The 21,285-nt window shown below is 37.6% G+C and overlaps 1 protein-coding gene across 1 annotated transcript in view; it reads left to right on the forward strand.

Annotated features, from left to right (window-relative positions):
- DHX29 (DExH-box helicase 29) overlaps positions 1-20,228 on the forward strand; it is a 29,403-nt gene extending 9,175 nt beyond the window's left edge. The window contains exons 8-28 of the mRNA XM_072416433.1: positions 117-243; positions 3,254-3,430; positions 4,267-4,432; positions 4,630-4,753; positions 6,350-6,952; positions 7,771-7,914; positions 8,704-8,880; positions 10,928-11,068; positions 11,162-11,306; positions 12,129-12,249; positions 13,006-13,090; positions 13,799-13,887; positions 14,008-14,136; positions 14,848-14,923; positions 15,901-16,125; positions 16,289-16,425; positions 17,042-17,132; positions 17,584-17,892; positions 18,509-18,640; positions 18,914-19,010; positions 19,966-20,228. Of these exons, the coding sequence (XP_072272534.1) occupies positions 117-243; positions 3,254-3,430; positions 4,267-4,432; positions 4,630-4,753; positions 6,350-6,952; positions 7,771-7,914; positions 8,704-8,880; positions 10,928-11,068; positions 11,162-11,306; positions 12,129-12,249; positions 13,006-13,090; positions 13,799-13,887; positions 14,008-14,136; positions 14,848-14,923; positions 15,901-16,125; positions 16,289-16,425; positions 17,042-17,132; positions 17,584-17,892; positions 18,509-18,640; positions 18,914-19,010; positions 19,966-20,015 (3,345 nt within the window). The 3' untranslated portion in view covers positions 20,016-20,228. The remainder of the gene's footprint in view (positions 1-116; positions 244-3,253; positions 3,431-4,266; positions 4,433-4,629; positions 4,754-6,349; positions 6,953-7,770; positions 7,915-8,703; positions 8,881-10,927; positions 11,069-11,161; positions 11,307-12,128; positions 12,250-13,005; positions 13,091-13,798; positions 13,888-14,007; positions 14,137-14,847; positions 14,924-15,900; positions 16,126-16,288; positions 16,426-17,041; positions 17,133-17,583; positions 17,893-18,508; positions 18,641-18,913; positions 19,011-19,965) is intronic.
- Positions 20,229-21,285: the final 1,057 nt, after the last annotated feature.

Here is a 21,285-nt window from a genome sequence, read left to right on the forward strand (position 1 = left end):
TTTTGTCTCTACAATACATTTCAGGCCATTTTTTAGCATGCAATAACATTTCTTTAGAGATATTGTGCTGCCACCTGGATAGTATACTTGATATCCCTCTTATTTGTTCTGAGCAGAATGAACGATATCTGGAACTAACTGCCAAGCTATTTGATGCAAAAGCGCAGGCGGCAAACACAAAGCAGGACAAAGACAAAACAGGCCAAAGGGAAGCACAGGAAAAAATCCGGTCATTTATGCAAGGTTGGAAAGATTCCTTTTATTAATCAATTTTGTACCATCTTTGGAAAAAAAATCCAAACAGATTGTCTTGTATTTGTAACTGTGTTTTTTTTTTGTAGATCTAACGGGCTCTTAAAGGTTTTACAGAGCCTGCCTGTGAGATTGGCACCCATGTAATCATTCCAATGGTTCGCCCTTAGGGTAATGGTTTCCGGTCACATGGTTGTCCTCCTCCCAGACAGTGTTGCTACATTTAAAGGATACCACCACTCTGTACTGCACTGTCAAAGCTAAATTCCAAGTTCAATAAAAAAAACTTTCACAATGGTGGAGTTAGCCATTCACTGCAAGGGTTGAATGCCAGTTTTAGGGGAACAAGACAGTGACTTTACTTAATTGTTCTTTGCTTCTGCAAAACCTCCATTTGACCTATCACCTGTATCCTTTTCCATAAGCTGTCATGGGCTTTGGTGATCAGCACTGACCTCACCCTCCATATTGCAGGACTAATAGCCCTGTGTTGATAGAAGAGAAACCCAAGTGCCCATGCCCTGTAGCAGTCAAATGGAACATGAGAATGGTGGACTCTAGGGAGAATAAGAAAAACGTAAAAGAAGGAAACATATGAACCATTTAACAACAATTGTTATTTTTTCCTGAAGTTCAGCTTTAAAGTGATGGTGTCTCTGTTTTAAAAACCTCTGCTGTCAGCAGCACATTCATTCTTTTTTTTTTTTTTTTAACTGAATTTTTATTGAACTATTTCATGTACATGAAACAAGTATAAACATAGCAATACAGGTATGAGATCAATACACAGAAAGAAACTGCGTAGGTTACATAGATAAACAACGGTAGCTTCAGGATAGAATACATATCCATGTCCATAAATAGGGAATGCTACATCCAGTTATTGTGGATCCCAGACATTAAAAGCACGGTGGATAGCAGAACCCAATAAAACTAAATATTCTGCTACACTTGCCAACAGTGGTTATGTCCACAGCAGTAAAGTAAGTAACTGCAGAATAATGAACACAGTCCCATACAGTATCACTGGGGATGAACAGAAGTCCAATAAACACAGGACAAAAACAACAAAAGAAAGAAACATTAATATTAACAATTGTGTACGACTTTGGAAGGGAAGGGGGGAGGCGACGATAGATAAGTGACCCACAAAATCAGGTATTAGGTTAGGTCAAGTTAATGTTCTAAAACTGTAGCTGAAAGTAGTAAGCATCCCAGTTTTCCCAGATCAGTTCAAATTTATCAACATTGTTTTTGAGAAGAGCAGTCAGACGGACATCCTGAATGTGAGTATATGGATCCTCCATAGAGGGAGGCAAGGTGGATTTCCACTTGGCCAAGATCCGGGTGCGAGCTGCTACCAAAATATGGGTAGTAAGTTTGCAGGTATATTTGGGGAGACCTGTAAAGGGCAATCCCAGAACATGAATAAGCAGATTTAGTAAAATCTGTTGTTGGGTCACCTCTCTGAGTAGCTTATTAACTTAACCAAAAAATATACTCCAAGGTTCCCCGCTGGGTCCCGCATTGCCAACAAATGGGGTCTACAGTTGGGAACAATCTGTGCAACATCTGGTGTATGGTACCACCTAAATGATTTTATATACAATTTTTTGTAGAGTGTGCATATTGAACTTTTATGTGCCGCCTCCCAAATTTCCAACCACTCATCTCTCTCCAGAGTACGGCCCAGAATAGCCTTCCAGGTACCCACATATGCAAATTTACCAAAAGCCGCCTGTGTGCACGAGAAGGAGGCGGTAGATGGAGGAAATAAGACCCTTGTAGTATAGACCATCCACACATATTCTTTCAAAAAAAGTGACTTCCGTGAATCTGTTGAAGGGGGATAACAAAATGTCTAATCTATAGATACGCAAAGAAGGAAGCCTGGGGGAGTTCAAATTTAGCCTGAAGTCCAGGAAAAGAGAGTAGTCTCTTCTACAACTGGTGTAGGATATTCCTAAGATGGAATAGCCCCATATCTCTCCAGGGTTGCCACATCCCCCTGGAGAGACTATCAGGTATTTGGGGTGTGTGGATAATGGATGTCAGTACCAAGGCTGGGGAGGGGAGACCGTATTTAGTCTTATATGTCCTCCATAGCTTCCTCATGAACACCATTGGTGAAAGTGGATCTTTATCCATTATTAACGTGGAGGATCTCCATGACATCACATTACGGTGGATTGGTGCAAACCAGGATTCCTCCAGCTCCCTACATAGCACATTCATTCTTAAAGAGGAACTAAACTGAAAAGTGCCTAAAACAAAAAAAAAAATACACTTACCTTCAATCCCGCAGGGCAGTCCGATCCATCCGGAGGTGTCTTCCATCGGGTCCCACGTCGCCCTGGTACCCGAGCCCGAGCCAGTGCTCCGGGCCAAGGCATCTGTCCCCTCTTCTTTTTGGTTCTTCTTCCTATGTCACCTGACCCAGGCGCGAGATCGGGTGATGTAGGTTGGGAAAAAAATGATCTCACTGCAATCAGCAAATTTTTTTTCTTTTTCATGAAAAGACTCCTTCTGCGCATGCCCGAGATGCACAGAAAGAGCACCCAAGAGCCTCCTGGGATGCATGACATACATCCCAGGAGGCTTTGCACTTCCATTCATTTTCTATCGGCTAGGCGATCAAGAATTAGGTGGTGCTGCACCCTTTTTTTAAAGAAAAAAAAAAAGTGTTGCATTTAAAAAAAAAAAAAAAAGACAACAGAATTTTTACTTAACATAAAAAGGTTTCTGAGTTCTGAGTAAATTTCTGAGTTTAGGTATGTAACTCTCTCAGAGTACCAGGCAATGCTGCTATACTATTCTTTTGGGAGCACAAAAATAGCTTGTATCACTGTGGATGCTGTGGTTCATCCCACAAGCCATCCTGTCTGTGGATACAGGATCAATTTTTCCATCTCTCTGTGTAGTTATCTACCTTTCTCTCTGCCTTTATAATTAATTCTTTCCTTGAACTGTTCACAAAAAAAATCTTCTATCTGTCACACAGAGATGAAGAACTTGGAGCAACACCCTATGTTCAATCCTGCTGTAAAACTTCCAGAAGTAAAAATTGAAAAAGAGAAAAGTGAAAGTAAAAAGGCTCCAGCTCCTCCCCCTCCTCTAGAAGATGAAGCTTTAAACTTCAATTTGATTGAAAGTGCAAATGAGGTACAAGAAGAGAAAGGTAAAAAAAGACTTACTATGGCATATTAGTGATCAGTCCACCCAAAATTCATATATCTGTATGGTAGATGCTGGGAAGCTAAATGTTTAAATTGCTGTCACATATGAGATGTGTTTGTGTATGTAATAAGTATGTACATTGCTGCCCCATGTCTTTGTGTAATTTAAAACCTAGTGGAAATTTTGTCAACACAACATAAACAGACTTTTAAAAACTCTGTGTTCATATTTTCTAGATCAGTTATCTGTTTCAGAAAATATGGATAAAGAATCCCTAGAATTCTGCTAAAGGCTTAATATACTTAACTCTAAATTGATACATTGGGCCTGATTTATGAATATAGACTATAATGGGGGAGCCTGGGTGATCCAGCAAACCTGAATTGGATTGAAAATATTTGCCAACTTAATAGCAAATGTTTTTAAAGAAATCTATTCCAAGTTTGCTGGGTCACCCAAGTTCATCCATATTGGTCTATCTTCACCAGTGTTGGAGAGCTTTAATAAATCAGACCCAGTGTAATATTCTATAGGTTCTTAGTCCCTTGTAAGCTAGGGCACAGTGTTTGCTCAGCTTGCTCAGCAATTTTTCTTCAATCTCCAGTATATTAACTCTGTGGTAGGGGACTTTGTGATGGTGTTTTTTTTCCCTACTCTAAATAGAACCTGTTATTATGCTCATAAAATAAAAAGTACATGTAATAGCATGCAAGACAAAAAACAGTTGTTTCTTCCTTCAGAGGCATTGAAAGATAAAGTCTGATGTTTTACTTGATTTCACCAGCAAATGCCCCTTCCTTTTATTGTTTTTATTAATCTATCGCTGTTATATTTCAGCTAAAAAGAAACTTCCACTTGATGTAAGGAACTTTGATTACACATCTCGCAGTTGGACGGGTAAATCACCTAAGCAGTTTCTGATTGACTGGTGCAGGAAGCATTACCCCAAAAGCCCAAATCCTTCCTTTGAGAAAGTACATGTGGGCAGGTACTGGAGGAGCAGGTAGGTGTCTTTTTGGGTTGATTTATAAAACAAATGGAGAAAAAAGAACAAAGAACTGCTCAAAGAGTGCAATCAGTGTTCTAGTTTATTTTTTCAATATTAAAAGGTAACAGATGATTGTTTGCTAATGGCAACAGCTTTTGTGAATATGCCTCTTGCGGTAATAACAGAGACTGTAACAAACTCTTTCACTTCAGGGTGAAAATTGTGAAATCGAATGAAGACGTCATGTCTGTGTGTCCTACAATTGTAACAGAAGACAGTATGCAGGCTCAGCATCTGGCAGCCACATTAGCTCTGTATGAGCTCACCAAAGGACAGGTAAGAATTTGTGTTACACTCTATGTATTATACACATTATTATTATTATTATTATTATTATTATTAATAATAATAATATTAAAATAACAATAATAGTAATAAACAGGATTTATATAGCACCAATATATTACATAGCGCTGTACATAGGGGTTGCAAATGACAGACAGATACAGACAGTGACACAGGAGGAGGAGAGGACCCTACTCCGAAGAGCTTACAATCTAGGAGATATATAATATATACAGTCCAGGCAGTCGAAACCTAATGACTAGAAGGTTAGTAGTCATTTTAATAGACAACAGTAATGGGGTGTCATACACTTTTCTGTATCTTTCCCTAATGGCAAACCAGCAGTCGTACTGATAAACCACAGCTATGTTCAATGTGAATAAATTTTTACAAGATCATACATGTTCCACAGTGACTACATACTTAGAATTCTTGCTTTATGTTCAGTTACTATGAAGGACACTGGTGTGTTCTGAACATATAGCACCATATCAAGTTTTTCACATTTTGGAATTGGATGTGCCTGGTGTATGCCCTAACGCCATTTTTATGCACACAGCAAATATTAAAGAATAAATTGGAGTGCACTTCACTTCATTATATGGCATGCATCTGTTTTTTGTAAGATACCAAAAGGCCCTGGTGACCATATACTGTTTAATTTGGTAAAAAGCTGCACTGTTTACAGGATTCTACTGGATTGGATGTACTGCTTGTATACAGTCTGATATGGCCTTGCACCGTGTAGTTGATCAACTAGCTGATCAACAAGAAGCAAAATCTAAGTTAGCTTTTGCTTAGCATAAGACAATATTGTTTTCATCCACACCTCCACAAATGAGAATAAATGCTCCCTACACATTAGGCAATTTTTGAATCTTTCCAAAAGTTTTTGATTTAAAGAAACCACAAAATTTAGATATGTAGGGGGATTTAATGAAAACCACTGCATAGCTAGTTGAAAGATAATTTTGACAGCCTTTTAATCAGTTTTAAATCCTATGTTATTCTTTTTCACCCTGAATAGCATCACCAATTAAACCCGCTCACTGCACTTGTATTACAGCGTAGCAAGATGATCTTGTGTTGCACAGTACTCTCAAAAAAGACAGACCCAGTTTTTGGTGCATTCGGCAACCCATTCAAATTAACAGACTGCCATAAAGCAATTTGTTTTTGTCCCTTCACATTTTTGAAGAGCTTATATAAAATTTGAGTTTTGTCAGCTCTTTAGAAATTTACAAATATTATATTTGTTACCCTGTTTTGGTTGCTAATCTTTATTATATCCAAGGTTTGTACCTGTTTTTGAAAAAAAAATATTCACAATACACTTGTTTTAAACATGTGTAAACATATTACAAATTATGATCTAAAGTTTAGATCACATGGAGAAAATAGGCAGGTGGCAGCCCCTGAATTGTGACCCAACTATTCAGTAACCACCCAAAAACAGCCAGGTGGTTGCTAAAAAATGCTGGGTGGTGCACCCAGCTAAAAGGATCTGGGGAAAACACTGCACTGAGCCACCAACATACAGTATGTGATTATTGTCATTTCAGCATTTTTTCTGTTTTATGTCTGTAGTCTGTTCATCAGTTGCTGCCTCCAACATACAGAGATGTCTGGTTAGAGTGGAGTGATGCCGAAAAGAGCAAAGAGGAAAAGAACAAAATGGAATCCAACAAACCCAGGGACCAGTTCATTACCAAATTACTGAACAAGTTGAAAGTGCAGCAACAGCTGAACAAGCCAGCAAAGGAAAGTAAGGTTTCAGAAGACCCAGAAGATTCTTGGGAGAACTTAGCTGGAGATGAGGAACTGGAGCAGAAAACATTAGCTCTGGTAGAAAAGGACAATTTAGAACCAGTAAGAAACGTTTTCTGTAAGTGTCGAGATTCAGCAAAGTACAAAAGGCTACTGACTGAGCGGGGACAGCTGCCAGTGTTTGCACACAGAAACTTTATCCTGGAGACACTTAACAGGCATCGTGTTATAGTAGTGGCTGGAGAGACCGGGAGTGGTAAGAGCACCCAGGTACCTCAGTTCTTGCTGGAGGATCTGCTTTTGAACAAATGGGCTTCAGGAAAATGTAACATTGTATGCACGCAGCCCCGCAGGATATCGGCTATGAGTTTGGCTACACGAGTGTGTGAGGAGCTAGGATGCGAATCTGGACCTGGAGGAAGGGTAAGGGTGTGACCCAACTAGGCTTTACAGTTTGGATGTAGACTTTAGGTGTATCAATATATTTGAACACTTTAGTTCACCTAAAACCAAGACGAGAGGCTTTTACGGGTAAAAACATGCATAATGGGAAGATAAATAAATTGTTTGACACCAAGATCCCTTTAAAGTAGAACCATGGTCAAAAAATGTGATATGGAAGTTAATAAAGCTGTCAGTTAGTTTTCACGTCTTTAATTATTTTTAGAAATGTAGCAATCATTGTCAGTAATATACCTTGGATTCTGACAGTTAAGTTTTTACAGATTTGCTTCCACTAATAGCCCATGACATCATGGCATTGCCATCAGCCTACAACAGGGTGTATTGATGTCATATGGTGGTAGTTTTCCCTACCAAACCTTAGAATATCAGTTGATGGCCCTATGCACCACCTACTTTGCACATGTTTGAAAAACTAAAACACATCCCTATCAGCAATCAACAACATTGGGAATGTAGTTTCCAATAAGAGATGCAAAGGTTCCAAATTTTTTGGAAACTCCTTCTAACATTAGTATGGGGAATATTTTTGGTTCTTAGTAAAAAAAAAATTAACTTTCATCCTGAAAATTACCTATATGTGGAAGTAGGGCTGGAGTTTAATAGGACTTATAAAAAAAAAAAAAAAAAAAAACATGCTACCAATATTTGTACTTATAAGTGCTAAGGAATAGATTTTGTTTGGCAGAGTTTTAGACACCAATTTACTGTAAATGATTTTTTGATTTGCTTCTTAATACTGGTAAAACCCTTTAAAACGTGTCTGTTCTTGTTCCCAGAATTCTCTATGTGGATATCAGATTCGGATGGAGTCTAGGACAGGGGAATACACCAGGCTGCTTTACTGTACCACCGGAATCTTACTGCGCAAGTTACAGGAAGACAGCTTGTTAAAGAATGTAACACATGTCATTGTGGATGAGGTGAGTGGACAGAAACCTAGTGTGCTATTCATGTCGGCTACATACCTGTAGCTGTGTTTGCTAAAATAAAAGTATGCATACATGGGGAAAGTCAATCATTCTCAGTGACATAGCTTTATCAAGTTTATACTGAAACTGTGTTCAACCCAGAACTTTCTTTAAGCTTGTTGGGAAGAAGCTGTAGGCGGGTGACAGCCCCTGTATTGTAACCTAACTACTCAGTATCCACCCAAAAACAGCGGGGTAGTTACTGAAAACTTCTGGGTTATGTTCCCAGCTAAAAGGGCCTGGGGAGAACTCTGCTGAAGAGTGACAAGAATGCATATTTATCATAAATTTAGCACATAAAGAGCAAGTTTCTAACATGAAAATCCAGCCATTTTTGTGGGCAAGTGGTGAAATCTTTTTTTTGTTTTTTTTAGGTACTTAGTCATTTTAATATTTGATATCTGTACATATCTTTAATGTTGAATGAAATGAAGGGAGATCTATAGTCCTGTTTTATTTTCTTTCTTTTTTTTTCTTATTTTGGGATTTTTGGTATGTTTTGTACATGGCTGTACTATACTGTACCAGATGTTAAAATTTTATTCTTGAACTGTTGTGATATATTTTAAGTAAGATACTCAGACAAAAAAATGGTTTTAAATTCAAGAGACAAAGTCTACCTGTTGAATACTTTTTATTTTCATTCTGACATTAAACTCCTTACCTTCCAGATAAATCCCTACAGATACCTGGGAAGGTTATGATAATGACAGTATCTTATGTGTATCTCTCGATATCCAGGTACATGAGAGGACGGTGCAGTCCGACTTTCTGCTTATCATTCTGCGGGAGATCCTCCACAAGCGCTCAGACTTGCACCTCATCCTTATGAGTGCCACTGTTGACAGTGACAAGTTTTCTAGCTACTTCTCACACTGTCCCATAATCAGGATTTCAGGGAGGACCTACCCTGTTGAGGTGAGTTCATTATAGTAAAACACATGTAACTGCAGACATTCATACAAATCTATTTCCGAGAGAGAATTGTTAGAGGTTTGTCCCACCTCGCTGCTTAATTTCTTCCATATATATTGTCTTCTGAAGCTGCGGAAAATCATCTGTTGACAACTGTTGTTTGCCATATAACAGAGTTTTATTAACCACCTGGGCGTTACACTGATGTCTAGATTTCTGTACCAAAAGCGGTACACTGTTTTTCATGAATTTTTTTTTTTTAAATTGTAGACCTGTAATTTACAGAAATATGTCCGAACAGGGTTCTAGTAGATATCATGAATATAAAAAATGTTTGAAACACACAATCATGTAAAAAAAAAAAAAAAAAAAAAATTACTTTTAATAAAATTAAATAAAAGACACAAAAATCAGCTTAAACAAGAATACATAAATAAATCAAAAATACTGAAAATGCGATAATTCGGTATACTGTATAGTAATATATTTTTCTAAAACACCTGCCTAGTGTCCAACAGTCCAACGTCACATACCTATAGACAAAACCACATAAATATATTTTGTATTATTTTGTATTGGATTGGATACAGGACTTTGTATTGAATCCAATACAAAATATTTGAATTTCCCGCTACGACCCCCATCGACGGGGCGCATGCATGGACATCATCAGGAATCGCAGAGGGACGCGTACTTCCATGCAAAAAGGGGTAATTTTTTTGCATGGAAATTTATTTTAAATTGTAGGCTATAATTCACCGAATTACTCAATAATTACTTATAATTCACCGAATTACCGCATAACTCACCGAAATATGTCCAAAATTTTATAAATTTAAAAAACATAAAAAAATCTTTAAAAACAAAATTTTTTTTAAAAAAAGTGTATAATGTAATGTAATTGTACAGTAGCTTATATTATATATATATATGATACAATTATATATATATTATATAAGGATTTCTTTGTATTGGACTCAATACAGCTTTTTTGTATTGAGTTCAATGCAAAGTGATTTGAATTTCCCGCCCCGCCTCCCGCCCGCACCGACGCATGCAGCGACGTCACCGGGAATCCCCGGAGATCGTCACTGCACTCGCCGGGAGAAGAAGCAAGATAGAGGACGTGTTCGGAGGAACTGCGGGGAGAAGGTGAGTATTTTTTTTTAGAGATCGACGCTGGAACAGAACAGATGATCACAGCGGGGACCAGGTAAGTTAATGCATTTAACCACCCGACAAAAGTTGGGGTTTAACGATTTTTGCAATTTTTTTTACCCCAAACCAAGGTCGGGTTTACCGGTCGGGTGGTTAAGCAAGAAGAATAAAATAAATACTTGCGCCGGTACACAAACATTTTAACCCATTTAAGACCAGAACTCATTGAATTATACTTATTCATACCAATTTCAGTAAACTCTGCATCAATCACTCTTTCCAGATGTTCATTATGCCAAAAATCTTTCCGTAACTTTATATTGGCAGTGTATGGACATATGAGTATATGTGTTCCAGCGAACTCCGAGCTGTCACTTAAGTGACACTCCGTAGTATCCCCCTTCAATCCTTCTTGGCAGCTATATAAAAGATTATATAGGGAGGGGAAAAAGCTAAGCCAGTACAAACAGCAATTAGATTCACAAGAGGTCTATGTCATGCAAGTAAGCGAGTAGCTGAGCTTGGGAAAGGACCATTGATTCACCCAATCGTTCATTCAGAAAGTTTCATCTGCAGTCCACAGAAACATTAAACAAACTCACCCCTGCATATGAACAACAAGTTTGATTACATGATCAAGAACTATAATTATTAGTCCCTAATTATTAGTGTAAAGTCTGCAGCTGTTGAGGTGCATGTGCTGCTTGTTCCCAGGTATGGTGTAGGCAGAAAAATATCTTCTTGGCATGGGAGACTGTACTCAATAATGTTTATTAGTAGTCGTTTACTCAAGTAGTTTATTTAGTAGAATGTTTATTAATAGTCAATCTTTTGGTTGAGTAGATTTGGATGTGGGCTTTTTTATTGAGCTGTTGTCTATATGTCTGTTCAGGTGTTCCACTTGGAGGATACTATTGAAGAAACAGGATTTGTACTGGAGCAGGACTCTGAATATTGCCAGAAATTCCTTGAGGATGAGGAAGAAATTACCCTTACTGTGACAAGCAAAGGTGGAGGCAGCAAGAAATATCAGGTAAACAAGTAATTTAAAGCATCCAAAATGTAATGCATTATGGGATTTAAATACTGATTTCTGGTACCAAATATCTGGTGATTTACATTGCAGGAGTTCATTCCTGTGCAGTCAGGATCTGGGATAGAAGGGAACCCCGTTTATCAGAACTTCAGTGCCCGCACTCGTCATGCTGTGTTATATATGAATCCCAACAAAATAAACCTGGACCTAATTTTGGAATTGCTGGTCTACTTGGGTATGTTACTAATTTGTGTCATTTCACATAAACAAACAAGAAATTTAACACATCAGCAGTCTTTATGGTATTTAACCCTTCAAAGGAATCCTGTACTTCGACTATACATCAGCATTCTTTGCTATAGAAGATACTACTTTTCTGCCTGTTATGTGATCCAATGCTTCTTGAGTCACTGAGCCTAATTTTTTAAAGCTCCAAGGCTGGAGAGGATACACATCGGTGAACATAGGTGATCCAGCAAACCTTGAATAGATCTGGTACAGGATTCAAAACATTTGCTAGGTAATAGCAAATGACTTTGAAGAAATCTATTCCATGTTTGCTGAACCACCCAGCTTAAATAAAAGTGTATCTTCTTCAGCTTTGGAGAGCTTTAATAAATCAGGCCCACTGACTTGGAATAAGTTAGCAGACATTCTGACTTTTCTTTGAGTAAAGTAAATTTTTGTTCTAAGTCAATGAGCCTGATTTAATAAAGCTCAAACCTAGAGAGAGTACACTTTCATCAGTAAAGCTGGAAGATTCAGCAAACCTGGATCCCCCAGCAAAATGTAAAATTATGTGGGATGGTTATATGTGTTGGGATGGAGAGAGGGCAGGAGATGGGCTTTACAAAAACACAGTACCGCAAATATTTTTTTAATTTGTTCTTTGGATCCAGTAATCATAGCTTTTTCACAATCCATTGCTTATTTCTTACCCTCACTGTATCTATGTGATAGGTGCAATGGGTCATTGTACTTTGTGTTCTGTTTTTACTTACTAGATAAATCCTTGAGTTTAATGTCTTTTTTGTGTCTTGTTTTTTCCCCTCATCAGACAGAAGCCCCCAGTTCAGGAATGTAGAAGGAGCTGTACTAATATTCTTACCTGGCCTTGCTGATATACAACAACTTTATGACCTTCTGTCTGTAGACAAGAGATTCAATGACCGGAGGAGGTAATGACTAGTAGGAATGTGACACATGAATACAGACTGATTTAAAAAAATTGCTTTTTATCTGAATTGAGTAAGCTTTTATATTTTTTATTGACACTTTGAGGTTTTATCTGACCAAACAGCATTTTTTTAAAAAAAGCTGGAGGCTGTTTCTGACTACTACTGAAATTGCTAATTGCCTGCCTGTTATTCAGCGTTCGTGGATTCAGTACTTTTAGTCACTAATCCTAAACAAGTATACAAATTAGGAGTTCTGACTTTCTGCCTGTTTGTTCCAGGTCAACTAGGTATAGTACTGAAACAGAAGGAGCCATGTAGCTAGAACTATGCTAAGCTAGAATTGTAGAAGTAGTTCAGCAATGGCAGCACCTTTGTTTCTCTCACTACAGGTTTCCATAAAACATACTCAGGTAAGGCAAAGGGACAAGTTTTATTGTCCCCCTTCATAACAGCACATACTAATGTGTTCATCCATTAAAAGTGATAGAAGGAAATATCTGTGACTTTCAGGTATGAAGGAGCACATGATTGGCTCCATTTCCTTCCACCTGTCAGCGCTTTCACTGGGTGATTGAACATGGGGTGGGAGGGGAGTCCTTGTTTAATCCATATGTCCAGTGAACCGTATTTGGAGTGTTTATTGCCTGATTCTGTATTTTCCTTTTTTTTTTTTTTTTTTAGAATTCCTTATTCTAAAGCAAAAATACAGATAACTGTTCCATTATCTGAGTCACAGATTACTGTTGCTTTTTTCAGGTACAAGTTGATAGCTCTTCATTCCATCCTCTCCAGTCAGGATCAGGCTGAAGCCTTTGTAATGCCACCAGCTGGAACCAGAAAGGTAATTCATATGAACATTTATTCTATATTTTGATATATTTTAAAACAGTGATCACCAACCTTTCCAACTTCACAGACCACTAAATTCACCGAACTTGGACATGTGTCACTCAAAGGGGAAGAAACTTCCCCCAGAGTGATGTCACTGAAATCTGGGGGGACAGTGGCTCAGGGCTGTGGACGCAACAAAAGTTGTGTCCACAGCCCTGTGCTACTGTCCCCCCAGGATGTTTAGCAAGCAGGTCTAAGCTTGGGATGGAAGAGTGGGTGGGTTGTGTCCATACAGGGGACAGAGCCGTGGAACCACCAACATTTTTTGGGGACCACTGGTTGGTGACTGCTGTTTTAAAGAAATGCAACAGTTATTCCAATTATATAAGATTTTACCAGTAGGTGGCACTGCATGTACATTCTTTATTTGCAGCTTCTGATACCATAAAATTCAGGAACTGCTAGAAGGCTGACCTTTCTATGTTACAACATGTTTGGGTCACAATCACAAATTGATTTCTCTATGGAATGTAAAAGCCCCCTCTTCTGTTTTGTGTAATTTCTATGACATGCCTGGTGATGTATCTAGTTGGAAGTTTGTCTGGTCCATAGTTGGGGATTTAGAAAGAAGAAAGTATAATATGCATTTACTTAACAAACCTGATATGTCTCACAGACACCTAAAAACAGACACTAAAAACATTGTTCTTGATTACAGATTGTACTGGCAACAAACATCGCTGAGACTGGTATCACAATCCCTGATGTGGTGTTTGTCATAGATTCTGGAAAAACAAAAGAAAACAGGTGATATCCTAACTCTGGCTATGCTTTTTGCCGTAATTCAATTTATTTTCCTAACATTGTTTTAATGTGCATTTGGTGTTCATGTTGTGATTGTAATTTTTTTTGTGTTTTTGCTCTCAGATATCATGAGAGCAGTCAGATGAGCTCCTTAGTGGAGACTTTTATAAGTAAAGCCAGTGCACTGCAGCGTCAGGGAAGAGCTGGCCGTGTCAGGGAAGGGTACTGCTTCCGTCTCTATACCAAGGAGAAGTAAGTAGCTTGGAGAAATGCTCTTATGATTTCTGTATATCGGTTGTTTGTGTCTAATTTCCATTTAACCCCCTGAGGGTACAGATTACAGTTGTTGTCATGTAGGTTTTTTGAAAGCTGTGAGAAAAGTATTTGACAAAGTACTGGATCACTCACTGTAAATACTGAGCTAAAAGCTTACCTTTCTGTTTTTTTCTATACTGTAAATGCATAAGTGCCAGACTAAAGTATTTTTAAAATAATTATTTAGAAAGTTGGAAAGTGTGTGTGTTTATTGAGGGGGGGGGGGGGGGGTTGTAGTTGGACTTTCTTTAGTCTACCAGGGAGCCCATTTTGGGAGATTTTATATCCTGTTTACACCAGGATAAGAAATTAAGGAGAAGGGGTATCCCCTGGACTGGAAGACAATAAAAGTTTAACAGGGGTTGTAATCTTTCCCCATTAGGCTTTTTGTTTTTTGGTCAGCACCTACTAGAAATATTTGGTACTATTTTGTGTTCCCTTTCCCTCTGTCACCTGCACAGCAAGTGAATGAAAACCACAAATGTCAAAAACCTGGTGGGGATTTTATCCTTTCCATACTCTGGCCCTAGCAAAAAGGAATTGACTGAGTTTGAGTGTGAACAGAACTCAGCTGCATCTCTATATACTTTGTGTATTTATCCTGTTTTATTTATTTCTAATCCTTGTTTTTGTAACTTTTATTTGAAGATTTCACAGTTTCATGGAGTATTCTGTTCCAGAAATATTGCGAGTGCCATTAGAAGAGCTTTGTCTACATATCATGGTGAGGGTTTTGATTTGTAAAGCACTGCATATTCATCTGTGTGAATTAACTAACAGTCGCTCATGAGTTTTAAGGAATTTTCACACAACATATAAAAAATTGGTTGTAGCAAATGGGACAAAAGTGTAATGTCCTAGGATATTTCTTTTCTGGGCAAATATTCCCTTTGTCATCTCTTTTCTAAGCAGATGTTCCTAAAGTGTTTTCTTCCAGGATTCATTGTTTTTGGTGTATTCTCTCCTAGAATTGAATGTGTTTAGGGTATACTTGCTTTGAGTGAATATTTTGCATCTAAATTTCAGAAAATAACATTTTGCACATAATAAAAACATTTGCAAGGTTATTATTCATGACACCTGCATGAGTGCTTATACAACCATACAGTTTTTTCGTTTTATTAGATTAGTAGGTTTAAATCAAAACACTTTATGGCAATATACAATATCTTGCAGAAAATGTTTTAAACCAAATAAATAAAAGCTGATTATTGTAAGAACCCCTAGCAGTGTTGTATGGTTGGCCCTGTAAATGCATTTTTTTCTAGACAGTTTGGTCTGCATACAAATTAGAGGAAAATATAAATAAATACATGAGAACAAAAAATTCTTACATTTAACGCTATTATCAAACAGTAACATCATCAACAAATGTAAAAGTATCAAAAAGTACACAATTACCTACTATCCATTTACATTACTACTGTGTGTAATAGACTAATTGTTAAATGTAGTGTGTTTTGTTTTTTTTTGTAACATTGCTCATTTGGGAAGTTATCTAGGGAAAGCAATATATATATATATATATATATATATATATATATATATATATATATATATATATATATATATATATATAAACGAAAATGGCTCCTCTAATAACTGCAGTGTGCAGCTATTCGATGTGTTGTGATGTGTGATGTTCTATTTGTATCACCTGTATTTTTATATCTCCTACTGTTTTGTATTTTGCTGTGACAGAAGTGTGATCTTGGTTCCCCTGAAGAATTCCTTTCTAAAGCATTAGACCCTCCACAACTTCAAGTGATCAGTAACGCTATGAACCTGCTACGGAAAATCGGGGCCTGTGAGCTGGCTCAGCCAAAGCTCACTCCCCTGGGGCAGCATCTGGCCGCACTGCCTGTTAATGTGAAGATTGGAAAAATGCTCATTTTTGGTGCTATATTTGGCTGTCTGGATGCTGTGGTAAGTCAGAATGTTTGTTTTTTGCTCTTTAAAAACGTTCATGCATTTTTGGCCCAGATTGGCCCTTTATTAACCTGTTATTGTTTTTTGTACTGTACAAAGTCTCTAGAACTTATTCCACTGAAGTAAATATTAATATTGCCGTATGATTGCTCCACAACAGGCAACTCTGGCTGCTACTATGACTGAAAAGTCTCCGTTTATAACACCTATTGGCAGAAAGGACGAAGCAGACTTGGCAAAATCCTCCATGGCACTTGCAAACTCTGATCACCTGACCATCTTTAGTGCTTATGTGGGGTAAGACATAGAAGGAAGATTTTAGGAATCGTTTCTGTGTGAGTAACAGATTGTAACCTCTATAGGAGAACTTTTTTGGAGTTTTAAAATGGGAATGCAAAAAAAAAATGTTACATTCTTGTATTTAAAACTTTAAAAGTAAAGATGGGATTTTACTGGTTTTACTTTGTGTGTATTAATGAGCCAGAGGTATTAAAATTAAACTTAACCTGACCTTAAAGTACAAGGTGACCATTTTGCTAAGAGCAGGCACCTTGTAGTCCTTTTGTTGGTCTTCGTACTGATTCCTTAGTGCCTTGGATTTGAGGACCAGACTATGAACCGCACCTTCAGTCCTTGCCATGTTTCCTAGCCCTGGTTCTAGGGAACAACATTGGGTTTACAAAGTGTACAAATAAACAGAAAGGCATTTATGGTCAACAGGTTTAAAGAAATCAAGTTTGAGAAACCCAGGTTTATATGAAGGTAATCTAGTGGTATAAAGAACACAGTGTGGTATAAAGAAATATAAATTTGTGTTTCAGGACAAGGGTAGACGATGTGATTGCTAACAGTTAACTGATTCCTGTTACTCCCAGTTATATAGGCCATTAAATTAACACATTTTTTTCTGCAGATGGAAGAAGGTCCGATCAGAAGGATTCGCCTCAGAAATGAGTTACTGTAGGAAGAACTTCCTGAACAGAAAGGCTCTTCTAACTATAGAGGTACTGACACAGAATACTATTGTAAAAAAAATTACTTGAGTTATCTCAGGGACATTCTAAAACATGATAGTTGTTCTTGTTACATTCAGGATGGAATACATTTTATGTTACATTCAGGAAGGGATTAGATAGATCTTTAAAATAGACTAAGGCTGCATACACATGTGCAATAATTGTCGTTGGAAAGGATCTTTCACGATTCTTTTCAAGGACAAAATACTGAACGATGCATGAACGATGTACAGCGCCTTTCTGCTCTATGGAGAGGGGAGAGGGGAGAACGACGGAGCGACACCCCACTGCACTCTCGTCTAATATCAGCCCTAAGGTGATAGCCTATGTATTGTTTCTGATTTGCTATAGATTACCAATCCACTTTGCTATTTTACGTTCCTTGGGGATTATGGTGAATATGTGGTATGTCCTCATTATAATGTGTTGTATTTTTTAGGATGTGAAACAGGAATTGATTAGGTTGGTGAGAGCAGCAGGGTTCCATTGTCCTGGATCTGTATCTCACAATGGTGTTTATGGAAGCGAGGACAGAAAAGCTCTCTCGAAGGAGGAGATGTCTCTCCTTAAGGCCGTGCTCACTGCTGGACTGTATGATAATGTTGGCAAAATCCTCTTCACAAAGTCAGTAGATATGTCAGAAAAGCTGGCGTGCATGGTGGAAACAGCACAAGGAAAAGCACAAGTACACCCATCCTCTGTGAACAGAGACCTACAGACCTATGGCTGGCTGCTTTACCAGGAGAAGGTGAGGCCTTTGTGATCTGCATACATGATCAAATTGTTTATACCTAATACCTTTGGTGTAAACTATAGGATTTACGTAGATATATGTAACTTTTCAACAGTTTTTTGCACTAGCAGTAATAAGATTTTAACAAAGTGAAAGTGTTTTAGAACAGGGTAAGGCTTTATAATATTAAAAGCACAGTCTGGAGCACAGTCAGAAAACAATGCTTTTCAAGTATTCCGAGTAACATTCGCTCACTATAGAAGCTGTAAAGGAACTGTTGCAGAACTGCATGGTGATCAGGAGCTACCCAGGGTATCATTAACACATTAAGACTGATGACATCTAATGTGAAAAAATAGGTAATTTGAGGGGCAGCTCTGTATTAAATTTGTGCATTGAAGTCTGAGCCAAGCAGAATTCTTGCCAAAGTTTATACATACCAGTGCTTTTGTAATATTCAGCAGGCTTTGTTTAGCGTACTTTGTGTGTGACTCTACCACCTGGTTTTATGTGTTGGATTAGCTCAACACCATGGCAATAGTAAAATATATACACAATTTGTAAGTAGGAAATGCAAGATAGCCAAATAATATAATATCGTCCATATCTAAGATCGCTGTTACTTCTGCAGGTTAAATACTCCAAGATCTTCCTCAGAGAAACCACACTGGTGTCTCCTTTCCCGGTCCTCTTGTTTGGTGGTGATATTGCAGTGCAGCATCGGGAACGTCTTCTGACCGTAGATGACTGGATTCATTTTCAGGTACAGACTGTGAGGATGTCAAGGTGTAAACACTGGATATATGGTGGTGTTATTACCATCTTGTCACCTTTTTACTTTCATTTTTTATGCTTCTTTGCATTTTGTTGACTTTCTGCTTCCTTCCACTTTTACTAGTGTCACAACCATTACTGTACACATAAGAGTTCCCATATACAGAGGCTTGTGGGCTGTTCTCCCCAGAAACAGAATTGTCTACCCACACAGATTATTTTGTATTCTTCTGCTCAGATTTGTTCTGTATTTTTTCTCCAGGCTCCAGTAAAGATTGCAGTCATTTTCAAGGAGTTGCGGGTTTTAATTGAATCTGTTCTGAAGAAAAAGCTACAGAACCCCAAAATGTCTCTTGAAGGTAAGTGATCTTTTCTTTACAAGTACTAACACAATAATTCTAAGGTTTTATCTGAAACCGAATATGGAGAGAGATACTAAGCATATAATTCATATAATACAGCTGGTATCCTACATTCAATCAGATAGAAACATGACTTGGCTCTCTATAATATACTCACAGATTTTACCATTCTCCTAAGAGAGGAAGTATTTTTTACTACATATTCGCTATATCTAAACATCCCCCCACGTGTTGTACTCAACACACACTTACCACACTTGCACACTTTTTCTTTATGTTGTTTATTGAGCACAATAAAGTAAACCTGCTGGCTCTTTCTACCTACTAAATTTTTCCAGAAGGGAGAGCAGCCCCTTACATGCAAACAAAGTTGTGTAGTTTGTGGAGAGCTTCAAGAACTTTGAGTCCATCTTTAATATGTAGGTTATGACCCAGACAAGGTCCGCTGTGTCCCACTTCACACAGATTTTCACACTTGACAGCTCAGAGCATTTTATTACAGCCACATATTAGTATGTTTGGCATCTGTAGATACCTGCTTTTCACTCCAGGGGCAGTTTGCTAGGTTTAAAGTATCATTTGATTTATATTGTCAAACCATTTTTTCTCTTTTTATCCTTTTAATGCTTTCCCAAAGAATTACCCGATGTTTCCTCTTACACATCAGCGATAAATTATTATTGCTGCATTAACAAAGGCATAAGCTAAGTGGGCAACCTCAAGACCGGGGGATTATTATTCATATTTCTTTTCGATAGCTTAATTTGTTAACACATATACATAAGAGCAGCTCAGCTTGTGCATATTTGTATTATTTTTAAATCATTTAGTACAATGGTTAATGTAAATTAATTTGTAAAAATATTATAGCTGGTACAGTGGATCTTGTATAGATTATGTGTCAGTAAAGCTGTATATTCATGTGCAATAAATATTTGTTCTGCTTCTGCAGATGACAAGATTTTGGGTATCATCAGAGAACTGATAAATACAGAAAAATGAAGGCAGCATTCCAATCCCAAGGATTGTTCTACATGGATAAATAAATCAGTCAGAGACACAACCATATAAATACTGTGGTATTTCAGCACTACTGTATATGATCAGTTTCTTTTTCTTCTCAATGTTGCATACAGCGTTGATGAGATTCTTTTATTTTACGTATTAAAGAATTGAAAACATTTATTGAATTTAAAATAAAATATTGTGTCATAATCATGTGCCTGTTTTATTGAAATTGCCTTTTGTAAGGTCTGTGTAGAAGTGACCAGTTCTGGGAAAAAAAAATTTATTTTAATAAAAAAGCTTCTTGGGTTGTGTAAAATATCTAAAAGAATAAATAGCACAGGCCGTAGTACTCACTTTTAGCTTAGACCTACCCCCAAAGTACTCTCTGTACCACATCCTTAGTTTTCGGACTGAATAATGGACATCTAGAAGACTTATATTGTTTATGCAGGACTTAATGAGAATGGGGGAGACCATCACCACCCTATATTTCTGGGGGCCAGTTAGCTGATCTTCTGGGGTGCTTTAAAGTGAGGAAATATGGGAGCAGTCATTCCTAACCAGTTTTCAGTGTGCAGGCTTCAGAGCTTTAATTTTAGTGAGTCAAAAACAAGGTTTCAGACTGTCGTGTGTTGGACCAACAGTAATACTTGTACACAGACTGATACACAGAGTATATTGTCGCATCACAGGGGTCGGTTGACAACTCTTTTCAGATTGTGCAAATCTACAGACTCTGTGTCAGTGTAACTTTACCATAAAAGACTAAACTTTCCACTAGTAATGGCTATCCAGACATTTCACCTTCTCATAAGATAAAGAGCAGGCAACAGGGTAACCTGCCAGGAGCAGCTGACAGTAAACACACATTTAGGTGTAATCATAAAATCCAACTGACCTGAATTTTAATAAAGAGTAAATTATTTTGTGCTTGTTTGGAGGTATTCCATGTCTTTTTAACTGTGTTGAATCATTCCTTTTTATGATGGTAACAAATGCTGTTTTTAGCAGTCCCAGCTGACTAGCACAATCCTTATCCAAATATTACACAAACTGTGCTTGATTTATTAAAGCTGTTCAAGACTGGAGAAAATATACTATCATGGGAGAACCTGGGTGATCCTGCAAACCTGGAAAAGATCTGGTCCAGGATTAAAACATTTGCCTCCTAATGATTTTAATAAAACCAATGCAGGTTTGCTGAATCACCCAGGTTCTCCATTGATAGGTTATCCTCTTCAGCTTTGGAGAGATTTAATAATCC

Source organism: Pyxicephalus adspersus, chromosome 6, assembly GCF_032062135.1.
Source record: "Pyxicephalus adspersus chromosome 6, UCB_Pads_2.0, whole genome shotgun sequence".
NCBI lineage: Eukaryota > Metazoa > Chordata > Amphibia > Anura > Pyxicephalidae > Pyxicephalus > Pyxicephalus adspersus.